Genomic DNA, 13833 nt, shown 5'->3' with positions numbered 1-13833 from the left:
CTCATACCTGTGGATGTAATCCCATTTGGGAATGGGGTTTTCTTTTGTTATGTTAATTAGGCAGTATCAGTATAAAAACCAAACCCATTGCTGTCCAGTTGATTCCGACTTCTAGCAACTCTATAGGACAGAGTAGAACTGCCCCATAGGGTTTCCAAGGAACAGCTAGTGGATTTGAACTGCCGACCTTTTGGTTAGCAGCCAAGCTCTTAACCACTTTGCAACCAGGGTAAACGTATCAGTATAGGGTATGTTTTAAGCTAATCACTTTTGAGATATAAAAGGAGCAGATCAGGCACAGAGGCAAGCAAGCACAGATGGAGGAAGAGAGATGTTCACCACATGACTGACAAGGAACCAAGGAACAGAAGCTAAAAAGATTCAAGGACCCTCCCCTAGAGTCGACAGAGGGAGAAAGCCTTCTGAAGCCGGTGCCCTGAATTCGGACTTCTAGCGTCCCGAACTGTGAGAAAATAATCGTTAAAGCCACTTGTGATCTCTGTTAAAGCAGCGCTAGGTAACTAAGACAGTCAGTAATGATGGAAAACAAATAATTAGCATTGTTTTAGTTCTAAATTTCAAAAGCAGTTTTCATATCTGTTGTAATTTATCCTCAAAACATACTTGCTGGGCCTCTTATTATCATTTGTACTTTACAGAAGGGGAATTGAAGGCAGAGAAAAATTTGAAATTCTTGCCTAAAGTCATGCACTGGGTAGTCAGGTAAAAAGAAGCTAGACCAGAGAGAGATGGAACTCACTGTCTTTGAACCAGGAAACATGGATCTCTTGGGCTGCAAGTGAGAAGCACTGTCAGCTGACAAGGCTTTCTGAAATGGTAACTCTTAATTCTTCCCCACACTAATTTAGAAATAAAGGAAATTTTACTCAAGTAGATTCTCTGGTGCCAGAGAAGTTTTTAATAATGAATGAAGCTTTGCCCACATTCAGGGATACCCCTAAAGTCTCTAAGGTAGATTCTCTGATGACTCATTAGGGCTGAGCATCTAAAGGAATTTTCTTACTTTCAGCATATTAATAGAGTTTGTTTGCTGTATGAATTCTGTGATGTCGAATAAGGGCTGAACTCACGCGGAAGGGCCTCCCACATTCATCACATTCGTAGGGTTTTTCACCTGTGTGGATTCTCTGATGCTGAATAAGACCCGTGCGCCCACTGAACTCTTTCCCACATTCTTTACATTTATAGGGTTTGACTCCAGTGTGTACTCTATGATGTCCAATAAGATGTGAGCGTTGAATGAAGGCTTTTCCACACATGTCACATTTATAGGGCTTTTCTCCAGTGTGAGTTCTCCTGTGTTTACTAAGGTCTGAGCTATGACTGAAACTTTTCCCACATTCATCACATTTATATCGTCTTCTTTCCCTCTGTTGCCACTCTAATCTCTCATTTTCAGTAGCATCTTTGGATTCAGCATGCTGAGGAATGTCTTTGTTAAATCTGTTGTTTTTCTCCCCAAGGGACTCTATGTCTTTGGGCATATCCTCCTTCTGGGTCAATTCTTCATTCCTAGTCCTGGTTTTATCACCTATAACAAACATTGCACAAACAGGTTCTGTTTAGGTTTGAAAAGAAAAGAGCCTATGGAAGAAAGAATATGTAAATACTATAAATGTGTTATAATGAGAAGTCACATACAACACACATCAGATATCTGGTACCATCTTATTTTTGTACCTTCATATCATAGAGTCACAATATAGGGAGGAAATTAGGAAGAGGCCAGCAAGGAGGGCAGCAGCAGAATATGTTGTTTGGGAGTGGATTAAGAAGTAAGGAAAAATAAAAAGTGTCGATTAAGGGGCTACATGGCAATCCTGTGGAAAGGCAGGATGGTAAATGGGGATTTTAGGTATGCCAAGGATAATTAAGAGGGACAGATGAGACTGGAGAACAGAGATGGGAAAGGGGGGGTGGAGGGCAGGTAAAAGTTTGGGAGAAACATGCAGAGGCCTGAAACAGGTGGTCCGTGGGAGTAAAAGCAAATAAAAGTGACCGGAGAGGATAATGGGATTAGGGGTCTGACAGGAATGTAGTGAAGAGGAACCAACAAAGGAGGGAAGCGTTTATGAGGGATACCGATTAGCTGTAAGAGTGAGAGCATACAGGTCAGGGTAAATAGAGGAAGAGGAACAGGAAGTGACAGTGAATGGTCTGGTGTGTGTGCTGGGTTGAACCTTTTTTTTCCTGAAACTGATACCCTCCTGTCAGAATCCTAGAACAGTAGTTCTCAAATTTGACTATGCATCAGAATCACCTGGATGGCTTATTAAAAACACAAGATTGCTGGGCCCCACCCCTCAGAGTTTCTGATTTGGTAGGTCCGGGATGGCTCCTATGAATGTGCATTTCTAACAGATTTCCTGCTGAGACAGATACAGAATGGCCTAGCCATTCAAGGCTCATCTCAAATGCTATCTCTTCCAGGAAGTCTTCCCTAATTTCCCAAGTTGGATGTGATTGCTCTCTTCCTAGTTCTCATGTCCTCCACCCCAAGCTTAACATAGAATTTGGCATATAGCAAGTTCACAATAAATATTTGTTGAGTTGAATTCTATAAGAAAATAGCAGTTTTGATGATGTTTGGAGGGGGTAGAAGTTGTCAACTATTTGGTCATGCTAAAACAACCTACAGACCACCAACAGACCTAGGAATCCCACTCTGCAACAATTATTTAAAATGGTTAAAGATGGTTTTCAGTGGTTCATACAACAACTTGGCTATGATGGAAGAAGCAGCAAGTCCTACCAGAACATTCCAGTAACTGGCTTGGGTATGGAAAGTGCTGGCTCTGGGCTAGCCATTCCTCATTGTCATCACCATGTCCCTTTCCTGCCAAATCCTCCTGAAATCTTACCTTCCTCCCTACAGTCATTTTTACCAGGCAGCGGACTTTCTCAAAGTTGGATTATTTGCTCTAAGATAACATTGTTTTGGAATCTAAATGCCACATTATCTCTGGCTGGAAATCATGAGGACTAGATTAGAGCCAGAATGTCCAGATTCCAGTCTTGGCTCTGCTGATAATTGTTTAAAATTTGGCAGATAACCACTTCCAGTTTCCTTATCACTTCTGTGTTCTTCTCCTTACCTAGTGTTTGGATGATAAAGAATGTATGATAAAGCATTTTGAAAAGTATTACTGTGTGATAGAAGTATTCCTAAGTTTATTAGAGCAATAATTATGGAGTAAATCATGAAAATCATAGACACCCCCATACCATTAGGAAGAAGTTCTCAAACATCAACATATTGGCTCAACAGCTTCGTTTTCATACTGGAGTCACTGCTAGTTCACTGTCCTGTGAGTTATCAATGAAGATGGATCATATTTTTTAAAAAAGATACAAAGAGTTGGCACCATTGGTTAGGTCACCATCTCTAGGGGGACCTACAAGTCTTTGGGATGAGTCCTTCCCACAGGTTCAGGAGAAAACTGGAGAAAAATCTCTCACCAGGACTTCAAAAGACTTTTTTAAATCCAGGGTCAGTTTTCCTTGGTCAGCAATTGAATAACCCTCTCCCTTAGATCTGCAGTTGAACAACATAAAGAATATTGTACGAGAACTGTCAAATGTGAACTCATCTTAGGGGCCTGCAGAGTCTATTCTTTGGCTCACTGGAGTTCCAGGTGCTACCTAGCCCCAGGCCCAAAATTCCAGACCTTGTTTTAGAATTGACAAAACTAGGAACCTTTGGGCTCTAGTATCTTCTGCCAGGGCTGTTCTTCCAATATCATCTTGGCACATGAAATACCAAAGGTCCTCAACAGGTACCATTCCAGACAGGTTCCAGCCCTGCTGGTTACTGAGATGAGGATAAGTCCACAAAGACCATTTGATTACCACGTGCACCAGTTGCTTGAAAGTCTAGGGGAGAAAGGACAAGGCTGAATGCTGAGTGAAGTGAAACTGTAACAGAGTTAAGGAGACTGTCACTTACTGCTAATGGAGAGTCATTGCTGTGGGTTAATAGCATATCCCAAAAGACCCAGTTTTCTTTAGAAATACTTTAAAACGTGTTACAAAGAATTGTGAGATACTCAATTCTCTAAGTTCTTCTGTTTTATAGAAAGATAATTCTATATTAAGTGATTACTATTATAATCCCCAGTTATATATAAGGAGATGATTCCTATTACCCTTGCCAACAGCTAACATTAATACTGTCTTACTGGTATGGATACAATGAATCTTTTTAAACAAGAAATCCTGCATAAAAACAGTCAGTCCCTCTATTCAACAAGAAATATATTCTTAAAAGATATTGGCTTTTTGGTACATTATTATGATGGTTTTAAAAAAACTTCTGAGCTAGCAGGCAGGAGCCCCAGATTCTAATCTTAATCTCCATGGTGCCTCTAATGCCTTATGGAAATTTGGACAAGTCATAACTACTGTGGGTCTGTTTCTTCAACTGTAAAATGATGGGTTAGACCAGATATTAAATACTTTTAATAAAGTTGATGGCCACTTCTTGAAATGTATATGTTGTGGTGATTTTTGCAGGGTTGGTTGGTTTGTTTGGAGGGAAGTGTGGTGGTGGTAGTGATGGTGGGAAACACAGATAAAAATTATAGAAGGTTGCTGGTGGTGTACCCCAGGAAGAAGTCATGTTTATACTGTTCAATGTAGACAAAATGGACCTCCCTAAGAATTCTCATATCTCAGAATAGCCAGATTTCCTGAAGCATTTTACAGTGGCTTAGTAAGAAAAGTCAATACATATTTTAAGAAAATCCATTCATATTTAACATACTACTACTCTGAGAGGTTATTTTGGCAGCAGCACATGTGCAGTTCTCTACAATTTTAGGTACAGAAAGTGTGCATTTTTCTTGGACTTATGCGAATAGGAAATAGAAGGAAAGTAGTCCAGGAAGTATAGAGAAACAGAAGGGAAGACAAGAATTTAAAGTTTTGCATAGACAAGGCATCACTGAAAATAATTCTATGTTCTACATAGTAGAATTAATTTAGCATGTTGACATATTATTATTGAGACCTATTTTATAAGTGCATGTCCTGTCTTCTCTCAAAGGTTGGGAGAGAAATTTCTTATTGTATACCTTCTCACAGGAAAGAGATGAAGATTCCCTCACATAGTTAAGCTTACTAAAGCTTATTAAAATGGTCTACACCTTACAGCTTCTGACCCTCTGAAACTACTCTTGGTAAGACTACCAAACTCCACTGCCTTGGAGTCAATTCCAAGTCATAGCGACCCTATAGGACAGAGTAGAACTGCCACATCTTTCTCCCGCAAAGTGGCTCATGAGTTCAAACTGCTGACCTTTTGGTTAGCAGCCAAGCACTTTAACCACTGCACCACCAGCGCTCCTTGTAAGACTGCCATTAACTACTAAATGCCAAATTCAGTGGACTCTTATCAATCCTATCTTGTGTCCTATCAGTAGCATTGGCCACTGCTGATCTTGCCTCCTGGCTGAAACTCCTCCCTTGACTTCTGTGACACCATTCTCTTCTGTTTCTCCTACCTCTCTGACAGCCCTGCTCTATCTGCTTCACAGAATCCTCTTCCCTCCTCCAAAACTTTAAATGGTGGCATGCCTCAGAATTTTACATGTGGCACTTTCTCTTTTTACTTTATAACTTCTTCCTGATCGACCTCATCTACACCCATGTCTTCTATCATCTACCCAGGGATGACTCCTAAGTCTCTATCTTCTCCTAAATCTAGAACCACATTTCAAACTTCATTGCCTGCTGGATTTTATTTGCTTGCATGTTTCCAAGGTACTGCAAATTCACATGTATAAAAATTGATTCTCTCAAATCTTCACACATAGACATGCCGCCTTCTGGTTTTTCTATCTCAGTTGCTGGCACCATTATCCACCTAGTTGCCCAAACCACAAATTTGGGATTATATTAACTGTCCCCCTCCCGCTGCCATATCCAATCAGATATGCTGATTTTACTTCCTAAATATCTCTTCTTGAATTTTCCCTTTCCTCTTCCCTGTCCCCTCTGGTCCACCATTATATTTGAGAGTGCTCCCCTCCCCTGACCCTGCCCTCTGCCTCATGTTTATATCTTTTGTCTCCTACTCATTCAGTACTCATTCACTTATTAAAACAAAAAACAAAACCTAGCTGCTGTTGAGTCGATTCCAACTCATAGCAACCCTATACTTACAGACTTTGGAAAATACAGAAGAAGAAAAGAAGTCATCTGTGATTTCACTACGTTGAGATAACCGCCATTTACATTTGGAGAGATCCTTCCAGTCTTTTTTCTATTATATAGAAACTTAAAAATTTAGTATGGACAGTGATCTTTCCAAACACAAATATGTGTCACCCATTCGTCTATTTAAAATAATATAACAGATCGCCACCTGATTGGATGAAGTTCCATTTCCTCAGCATGGCATTCAGGACTCTTCACTGGCCTTTGCTTTTCCTTCCCACAGAATCCTCCATATCAAAATCAACTCAGAGCAGTTGCTGTTCTTAGACTGCATTATGTTCTCGTGCTTTTACTCACTGTTCTCTCTGGAATGTCCCCTCTTCCCAGGTCCTACCCATTTGACCATCTCAGTTGAAACAAACCTACTCTTTGTCACTTTTGCAGGCCTGCCACAGGGACAGTGGTCCTTTTCTCTGAAGCTCACAGTATATCTTTAGTAATTATCACACGTTATTGCAAATACTTACTTCCCTCTGCTTCTGGAAGAGAGGAAGTCAAATGTCTTATCTTTGTTTTCCTTACATTTAGCATGATGCCTGACATATAGCTGCTGCTCAATAAATGTTTAATGAAAGAGGAAGGAATGAACAGAACATGTGATTCTCAACCTCACCTCTAAAGCCAACCAATAACCAACACTCCACCCCTAGATAAAGCACTGAAAGGCTCCTTTAATTATGTATAGCAGACATCAGCTAGAACATCTCAGCTCAAAATAGTTTTTCAGATTAGACAAATCACCTCTCTGAGAGAGAGAACCATACTGGTAAAATTTAAGTAGTGAGAATGGAACCCAAAATAGGCCAGAGTGTAATGTACTGCCCAGGGGGAGGCATTACGGGCATGAGATCCTCTAGAGAAATGGTAGGGAACGTTGTAAAGAGTAAGGCTTGGGCAAACAGGGATTTAAATTTTGCCAGCTTTTTTTGTGTAGCCTGGGGATATACTAGATGCCCTGGTTTGCAGTTAGTGAGGTAAGTAGTGGAATGGGGGACCAAACCACAACCCAAACCTAGTCAACCTGACACAAACAAACACAAACACAAAACATCTTACTGCATTGACTGATCCTTACTCTCTCTCCCCTACTTCTTTCACATGAGGGGGTTCATAAATTTTCCCATTTCAAAATAGAAATTTAAGGGAATTTGCAAGTAGAATCACCACATAACTTGAAAAGGTATTTAAAAACCAATGCCAACCCCCTCTACCACTCCTTGGGCCAGATCTCAGCTTTTAAGTCTAATGGAAATCTAAAATTAATTCTTTCAGTGATGGAGCAAAAGTAGGAAGGGGGATAAAATCTTCCATAGTGAGGTGGAGGACAAGCAGGCAGAACCTTAAAAGGAGAAGATGAAAATGAGAAAGCTCTTCTCTAACCTAAGTAGCCACCTCTTCCCTCACACACTCAAAACTGTTGCTCCTTACCATTCCTTTGGGGCTCCACAGATTCCTGCTCCAGCTGGTTCTTCTTGGGATGGAGCTGGATAGTCAGTGACTCATGTGGCCTTCCCAACGGGGCCAAGTTGTCCAAGAGTATGTCCTGTCTTTCTGAATTGGCTGGGACCTGGGAACAATGAGCATGTGATTGGGCTTGCAAGGTAGATTTTGTGGGAACAGAAAACTTTAGACAAAAGATCAAAAGAAGCATCTGCCAAGGATATAGGAAAGAAGACAAATTCTCATTCAATTGCAAATAGCAATAAATGTAAATTTCTACAGCTCAAGACACTGGAGGGAGAGTGGTTCTCCTGTTGGTCTGTAGAGGTCCAGGGTCATAGTCTTGGGACTTGGACCTAAACCCAAACCAAACCAACTGCCTTTGAGTCGATTCCAACTCATACCAACCCTATAGGACAGGGTAGAACTGCCCCATAGGGTTTCTAAGGCTGTAAATCTTTACGGAAGCAGATTGCCACATCTTTCTCCCAAGGAGCGGCTGGTGGCTTCGAACTCGCCAACCTTTTGGTTAGCAGCTGAGTGCTTAACTACTGCTCCACCAGGGTTCCTGGGACTTGGAAGGTACCTTAAAAATCATATAGTCCCAACTTCCACCAAATGAGGGCATTACTTCTATAACTGTGCTGTCCACTACTATGTGGCTATTGAGTACTTGAAGTGTGGCTAGTTCAAATCAAGATATGCTTTATGTGTAAAATACACATCAAATTTCAGAGATTTTAAAAAAAACAAAAACAAAAACCCCAGAATGTAAAATAGCTCATTTTTAAAATATTGATATACATGGTTAAACATTTTAGGTTAGATAAACTATATTAAAATTAATTTCACCTGTTTATTTTTTAATGTGGCTACTAGAAAATTTAAATTATGTATATGGCTTACATTATATTTTCTGTTGGACAGCACTGTTCTGTAGTACCCTTGACATCTACTTGAACCCTTGCTTGAATACTTCTATGGACAAGGAGTTCATTACATTACAGGGTAGCCCATTTTATTTATGGGTAGCTATAAATGTTAGAGGAAATGCTGGTGGCATAGTGGTTAAGAGCTACGGCTGCTAACCAAAAGGTTGGCAGTTCCAATCGACCAGGCACTCCTTGGAAATTCTATCGGGCAGTTCTACTCTGTCCTATAGGGTAACTATGAGTCGGAATGGACTCAACGGCAATGAGTTTGGTTTGTTTTTTTTTTGGTTTATAAATGTTAGAAATTCTTTTTTTCCCGATACCTATCTGCCTTCCTGTACCTTCCCACTGATCCTAGCCTTCTAAATTGACACTATGTCAAGTGTCTCCTCTCTTTACTCAACCACACTTTAGTTATTTCACATTGGCAGTTAGATCCCTCCCTAAGTGTTGTTCTTGTCTAGGCTACACAAATACCTCCAGGTGTTCTTTCGTATGCCTTTTGCTTTGGTTGGGTCCACATACCCTGATACCTCATAGCCAAATGATTGTCCCTTTCCCACCTTCTTTTCGGGTTCGTCAAGCTCTCTCTCCAGATCCTCCAACACAGTCAACGCCTCCTCTCCAGTCTCTGGATGGTGCGCCTGCACCCATGCTTGCAGGTCCTTAGGGAGAATCCTCAGGAACTGTTCCAGCACCAACAGGTCTAAAATCTGCTCCTTGGTGTGATACTCTGGTCTCAGCCACTGGCGGCAAAGCTCCCAGAGCTGGGTAAGAGCTTCTCGGGGCCCGGGTGAATCCTGATAGCAGAGTTTCCTGAAGCGCTGCCTGAAGAGTTCCCTCCTGTGATGACAGTTCTTTTGTGAGATGGAGTTCTGTCCACCGTAATGGTCCTCTACCTTCAGTATCAGAAGTCCGTTCTGTTCCTCAGGTTCCAGGGCTGTGGCCATTCTAGGCTTTGTTGTTCAGATTAATCCTCAGTCTGGGATTGATTCAAGAAAAATCACTGATGATCTTGCCTTAAGAGAGACTCCTAAGGCATAAAAAGATGTTACCATAGAGAAATTACAAAAGCTGCTATAAACATAAAAGCTAATGAAGCTGAGCCAACAGGGTGGAATCAGAGAAAACAATCTCATATAGGAGCCTATTAAAAAAAAAAAAACAGTGAAGCCTGGACGTGGATTTGAATCTGAGCTTTACAGTGTGATTTAGAGCAAGTCACTTAACTAGAGCTACAGACCCTCATGTATAAAATTCGCATGATATGTTCCTCATAGGATTGTGGTATAGGTTTAAAGAGAATGTACGCAAAGCCGCTGGCATAGCGGCTGACACTAGTAAAACCTAAATAAACGCCAGGAATCAACAGCTTTATTAAAAGCCCCTTCCATTCCACCCGAGATGCATAGGGTCGGCTTGTGTCCTCCGGATTCAGGGGTTGAGGGCTGTGGACGCTAACTCGGGAAGGGAGTTAGGTGGGGACCTCCGCAAACGAACTCGCAACCAGTGTCCCCATTTCAGCCTGTCGTCTCTCCAAAGGTTGGCTCAAGTCCTCTCCTGTAGATCTGTCGAGTGAGGGGAGGGATAGGAGCGTCAACCTGTGCCCGCGACCGGGCAGGTGTGGGGAGGGGTTTGCTGCTGACCACAGTTGTATCCTGCCCTCTACACCCCGGAACCGGGAGAGACTCACCTCACGCGCCTAGAGGCACAAGTGCGAAAGCTGGCAATCCCTGGGCGGCCCCGAACGAAGGCTGGACTTCAAGCGACCAATTGGCGTCCTGCCTTCCGGGCCGCTCTAGGAAGTCTCGCCTCGGTGACGACTGCTGGGCTATCCAGCTTCGCCCTAGCCCGGGAAGGACCAGGTTATACAGTAAATCGACTGATCGGAATGCGGAGCCTGCAAGCGCGTCTTTTTGACTCTTAAAGAATTTTTTTTTGGCTCAAGGTTTTTTTGTTTGTTTGTTTGTTTAATTTTTGAATAAGTAATACATTCTTATTGTTCGGAATTTAAAAATAAGTGTACCCTAGCATTTGGTTTTGGCAACTAATACTTTTCGTGAGACGTGTATCCTTCCGTAGATATATTACGCAGACATGTAATCCCCCTCGCTTTTTCCTCCTGCCCAAAGGGTAGCATACTGTGCACTTTGTTCTATACCTTGCTTTTTTTTTCCCTCCTGCTAATAGATCTTGTAGATTGTACATAAATCTTGCTCTTTTTTTTTTTTTAAACCTGTGGCATAGTATTCCATTGTGCAGATGTGCCAGAATTTATCAGTTACTACACCATTGATGGTCATTTAGCCTGTTTCCAATCTTTTGCTTTTTCAAATGCTGCAATAGATTACTGTGAACACACATCATATGTCATGTGTAAAGATACCAGGGGCGGATTGCCCAATAAGCAAGGTAAACATGAGTATACTTGTGCTTACTTGTTAGACGCGGTGAAACCCAGTGAAACTGTTCACTACAGATTAGTAAATAAGCACAAGTAAACCCGGGTTTACCTTGCTTGCTGGGTAATCTATTCCTGTCAGGGATTGTAAATTTGAAAAGAGGCTTTGATTTTGTATGAAGTATTGTAGGTTGGAAGAGAGACAGATGCCAGCCATACCTAGAAGCAGAATATTTGATGTGGTCAAAAAAGTGTGAAATTGTTCACTAAAGATGCTTTGGTAAGCAAGATAAGCAGTATGCTTACCTTGCCTATTGGATAATCAACCCCTAGATTTATCCATAGTACATATTCCTAGAAATGCAATTTGTCCTGGAGGATTTTAAGAATAAAGAAATGCTCAGGTTTGTCTTGCATAAACTCGTTTAGCTTGTTGCAAGGCAATCGTGGCAAGGCAAACCAGCAGGACCTCAAGACATTCATTTAGCACTGGAGAATCAGAATTGATAATTATAACGTTAGTTTAAATGTTAGAGGCCAAATGTTTAGACTTCAGGATTTACCTTTAATGAGTGATCTCTGGGAGGATACTTGACCACTCCTTGAACTTGGAGGAGGTCCTCCTTAGCTAGGGTCCCAGGTTGTTTGTGGTGAGCAGTATCTCAGCAGGCTCTCAGTCTTCAGAGAGAAGGAGAGTTGGAGAGACCTTTTGCCTCTGTCTTCTGCTCCCGGAATGAGCAGAAATCCAAGGGTTTGTGTACTATGTGTGCTGTCATGTTTAACCATAATTGGTATGTTTTATTGCCTGTTAAGGGAATTGGTGTATGACATATTTATGTCCCAAGGTAAATTTATAGAGATTTAATTAGTTAACAGTTATGAGATTGTTTTATGACATATTTATGTTTCAAGGTCAAGTTAATAATTCCTAGTTCCTTTTTTTAGGCCCCTGTTCAAGGTGTTTTACTAGTCTATAATGCCACTTTCCTTCCTGCCTTCTCAAATACCCATTCAGAATAAACATTAGATGATAACCAGGAAAAGGGTAGAGTGAGGGAGTTTTATGCCTACCAGTTGCATAATTTTAAACATCAGCAATTAAAGCAGTTGTGCAAGACTAGCAGACAGACAATATGAATAGAATAGAGTTCAGGAATATACACAAGCACACAAGGGTAGTTAGTATGTGGCTAAAGGTGAAATTTCAAATCAGTTAGGAAATGATTAGTATTGGGACTACAATGAATATGTTGGCTGGCAATTTGGAAGGGGCAGAGAGGGGAAGCCAAATCTCTTCACTTTTTATACTAATCTAAATCAAAGACTTAAATTCATTCATCAACAAATTTCTTTCATGCCTAGTATATGCCAGGTACTTCACTAAATGCTTAGGATACAGCAGTGAACAAATGAGACAAGGGTGCTTAAATATAAAAAAAAGAAATTATTAAAGTATTAGAAGAAAACATCAGAGAATGTTTTTTAATAACCTTGGAGTGGAGAGGGCTTAAGCATGACATAAAACTCTAAAGACATAAAACCCAAAAGTTATCAAAGATAAATGAAACCGGCTACATAAAAACCGTAAACTTTTGAAAGAAAAAAATTAAAACCAAATATAAAGTCAAAATATAAGCTCATAGTAAAATTTGCCACACATGTAAAAGACAGAGGGCTGATTTTCCTAATATTCAAAGATCTCTTACAAAAAATAAAAATATGAACAAGTCAACAGAAAAATTGGCAAAGGACTTGAGCAGGCGTTTACAGAATACAAATGTTAAAGGGCAGTAACAAATATGAAAAATTGCTCAAGTTCACTAATAAAGAATTTAGATTAAAACAGTAATGAAATTTGATTTTTTTTTCAGTTTGCTAAAGACAAAAAGATTAATAATTCCCAATATTGGAAACTGTGTGGAGAAATGGTGCTGTTAGTTGTATATTTTTAGAAGGAATTTAGCAAGACTTATTAAAATTGTATGTCCATATCCCTTAATCCATCAACTGTGTCTTAGAATTATCCATACAGAAATGCTTACACAAATGTTTGAACAGATGTACAAAGAAACATTGTTTATTTAAATTTAGAAACCCAAATGTCCATCATTTGGGAATTAAATTTCTGTATGTCCACTCAATAAAATACTACTCAGTTTTTAAGTACTAGAAGATGCCAAAAGGTATACTGAGTGAAAAAAAGTAAGTTACAAAACATTATATGATCCAGTTTTTGTAAAATAATAATTTTTTAAATATTTGCACAGTGATCATCTCCTGGGATAAACTTAGAAAACTTGTATTATGTATTTGTGCAAAGTTTTAATTTTTTATAAGAATTCACTACACATGTGAACAGGAAAAGGTAAACGTTAAACAAACAAACAAACAAAAACCCTATCCATTCTTCAAGGCCTACAGAATTTTTTTCCTGTTTGGACAATGTCATCAATATCCCTTTTCCCTCTCTGAAGTTCTTTGACCAACAAGTCATCCCGTAAAAGGGCATAAATCCTTTAAGATGAATTCAGCTCCAATCTCCCTGTGCTTCTCAAGGGCAAATAATAGTTGTCTGGTTAAATAAACCTGGGTGGAACAGTTAGGGAAGTGTAGAAACGAATAACTTCCAAGTGAGCTTCAGAAAACTCTCCAGGGAGAAAAATTAAAAAAGAGTGACGCCTGCTCTTCTTTGCAAGAAGTACGTGACTGAAAGCCAAAGCCCCTTCCTCTGACTATGGCACAACATATTCCTAATAGTCAGCTTCCCCTTTAGTGCACAGTGTATATCAGCATGTTTTTCCTTTTATCTAGTGTCTTGCTCTA

The 13833-nt window shown here is 40.2% G+C and overlaps 1 protein-coding gene across 2 annotated transcripts; it reads right to left on the bottom strand.

Moving 5' to 3' along the window:
- Positions 1-892: 892 nt before the first annotated feature.
- ZSCAN16 (zinc finger and SCAN domain containing 16) lies at positions 893-10486 on the bottom strand. Of its 2 annotated transcripts, XM_023741410.1 has the most exons (4): positions 10303-10486; positions 9173-9642; positions 7666-7804; positions 893-1552 (listed from the first exon to the last, which is right to left on the bottom strand). In XM_023741410.1, the coding sequence occupies exons 2-4, from the start codon at positions 9557-9559 to the stop codon at positions 1035-1037; spliced, it is 1044 nt and encodes a 347-aa protein (XP_023597178.1). In that variant the 5' UTR covers positions 9560-9642; positions 10303-10486; the 3' UTR covers positions 893-1034. The 2 variants fall into 2 exon arrangements, with proteins under 2 accessions (XP_023597178.1, XP_004387135.1); XM_004387078.2 differs by lacking the exon at positions 10303-10486 and having other exon boundaries at positions 9173-9690.
- Between the last annotated feature and the right edge of the window lie 3347 nt (positions 10487-13833).

Source organism: Trichechus manatus, unplaced genomic scaffold, assembly GCF_000243295.1.
Source record: "Trichechus manatus latirostris isolate Lorelei unplaced genomic scaffold, TriManLat1.0 scaffold00180, whole genome shotgun sequence".
NCBI lineage: Eukaryota > Metazoa > Chordata > Mammalia > Sirenia > Trichechidae > Trichechus > Trichechus manatus.
This window is presented reverse-complemented; position numbering and strand designations above follow the sequence as displayed.

Bases quoted from the DNA above. Each gene is read 5' to 3' on its own strand.
- ZSCAN16 (XM_023741410.1), bottom strand. From the start codon at position 9,559: ATGGCCACAGCCCTGGAACCTGAGGAACAGAACGGACTTCTGATACTG. The intron at 7,805-9,172 runs GTGGGAAAGGGA...CATTGTTCCCAG, and splicing joins TTGACGAACCCGAAAAGAAG to GTCCCAGCCAATTCAGAAAG. The intron at 1,553-7,665 runs GTAAGGAGCAAC...TGTTTGTTATAG, and splicing joins TGTGGAGCCCCAAAGGAATG to GTGATAAAACCAGGACTAGG.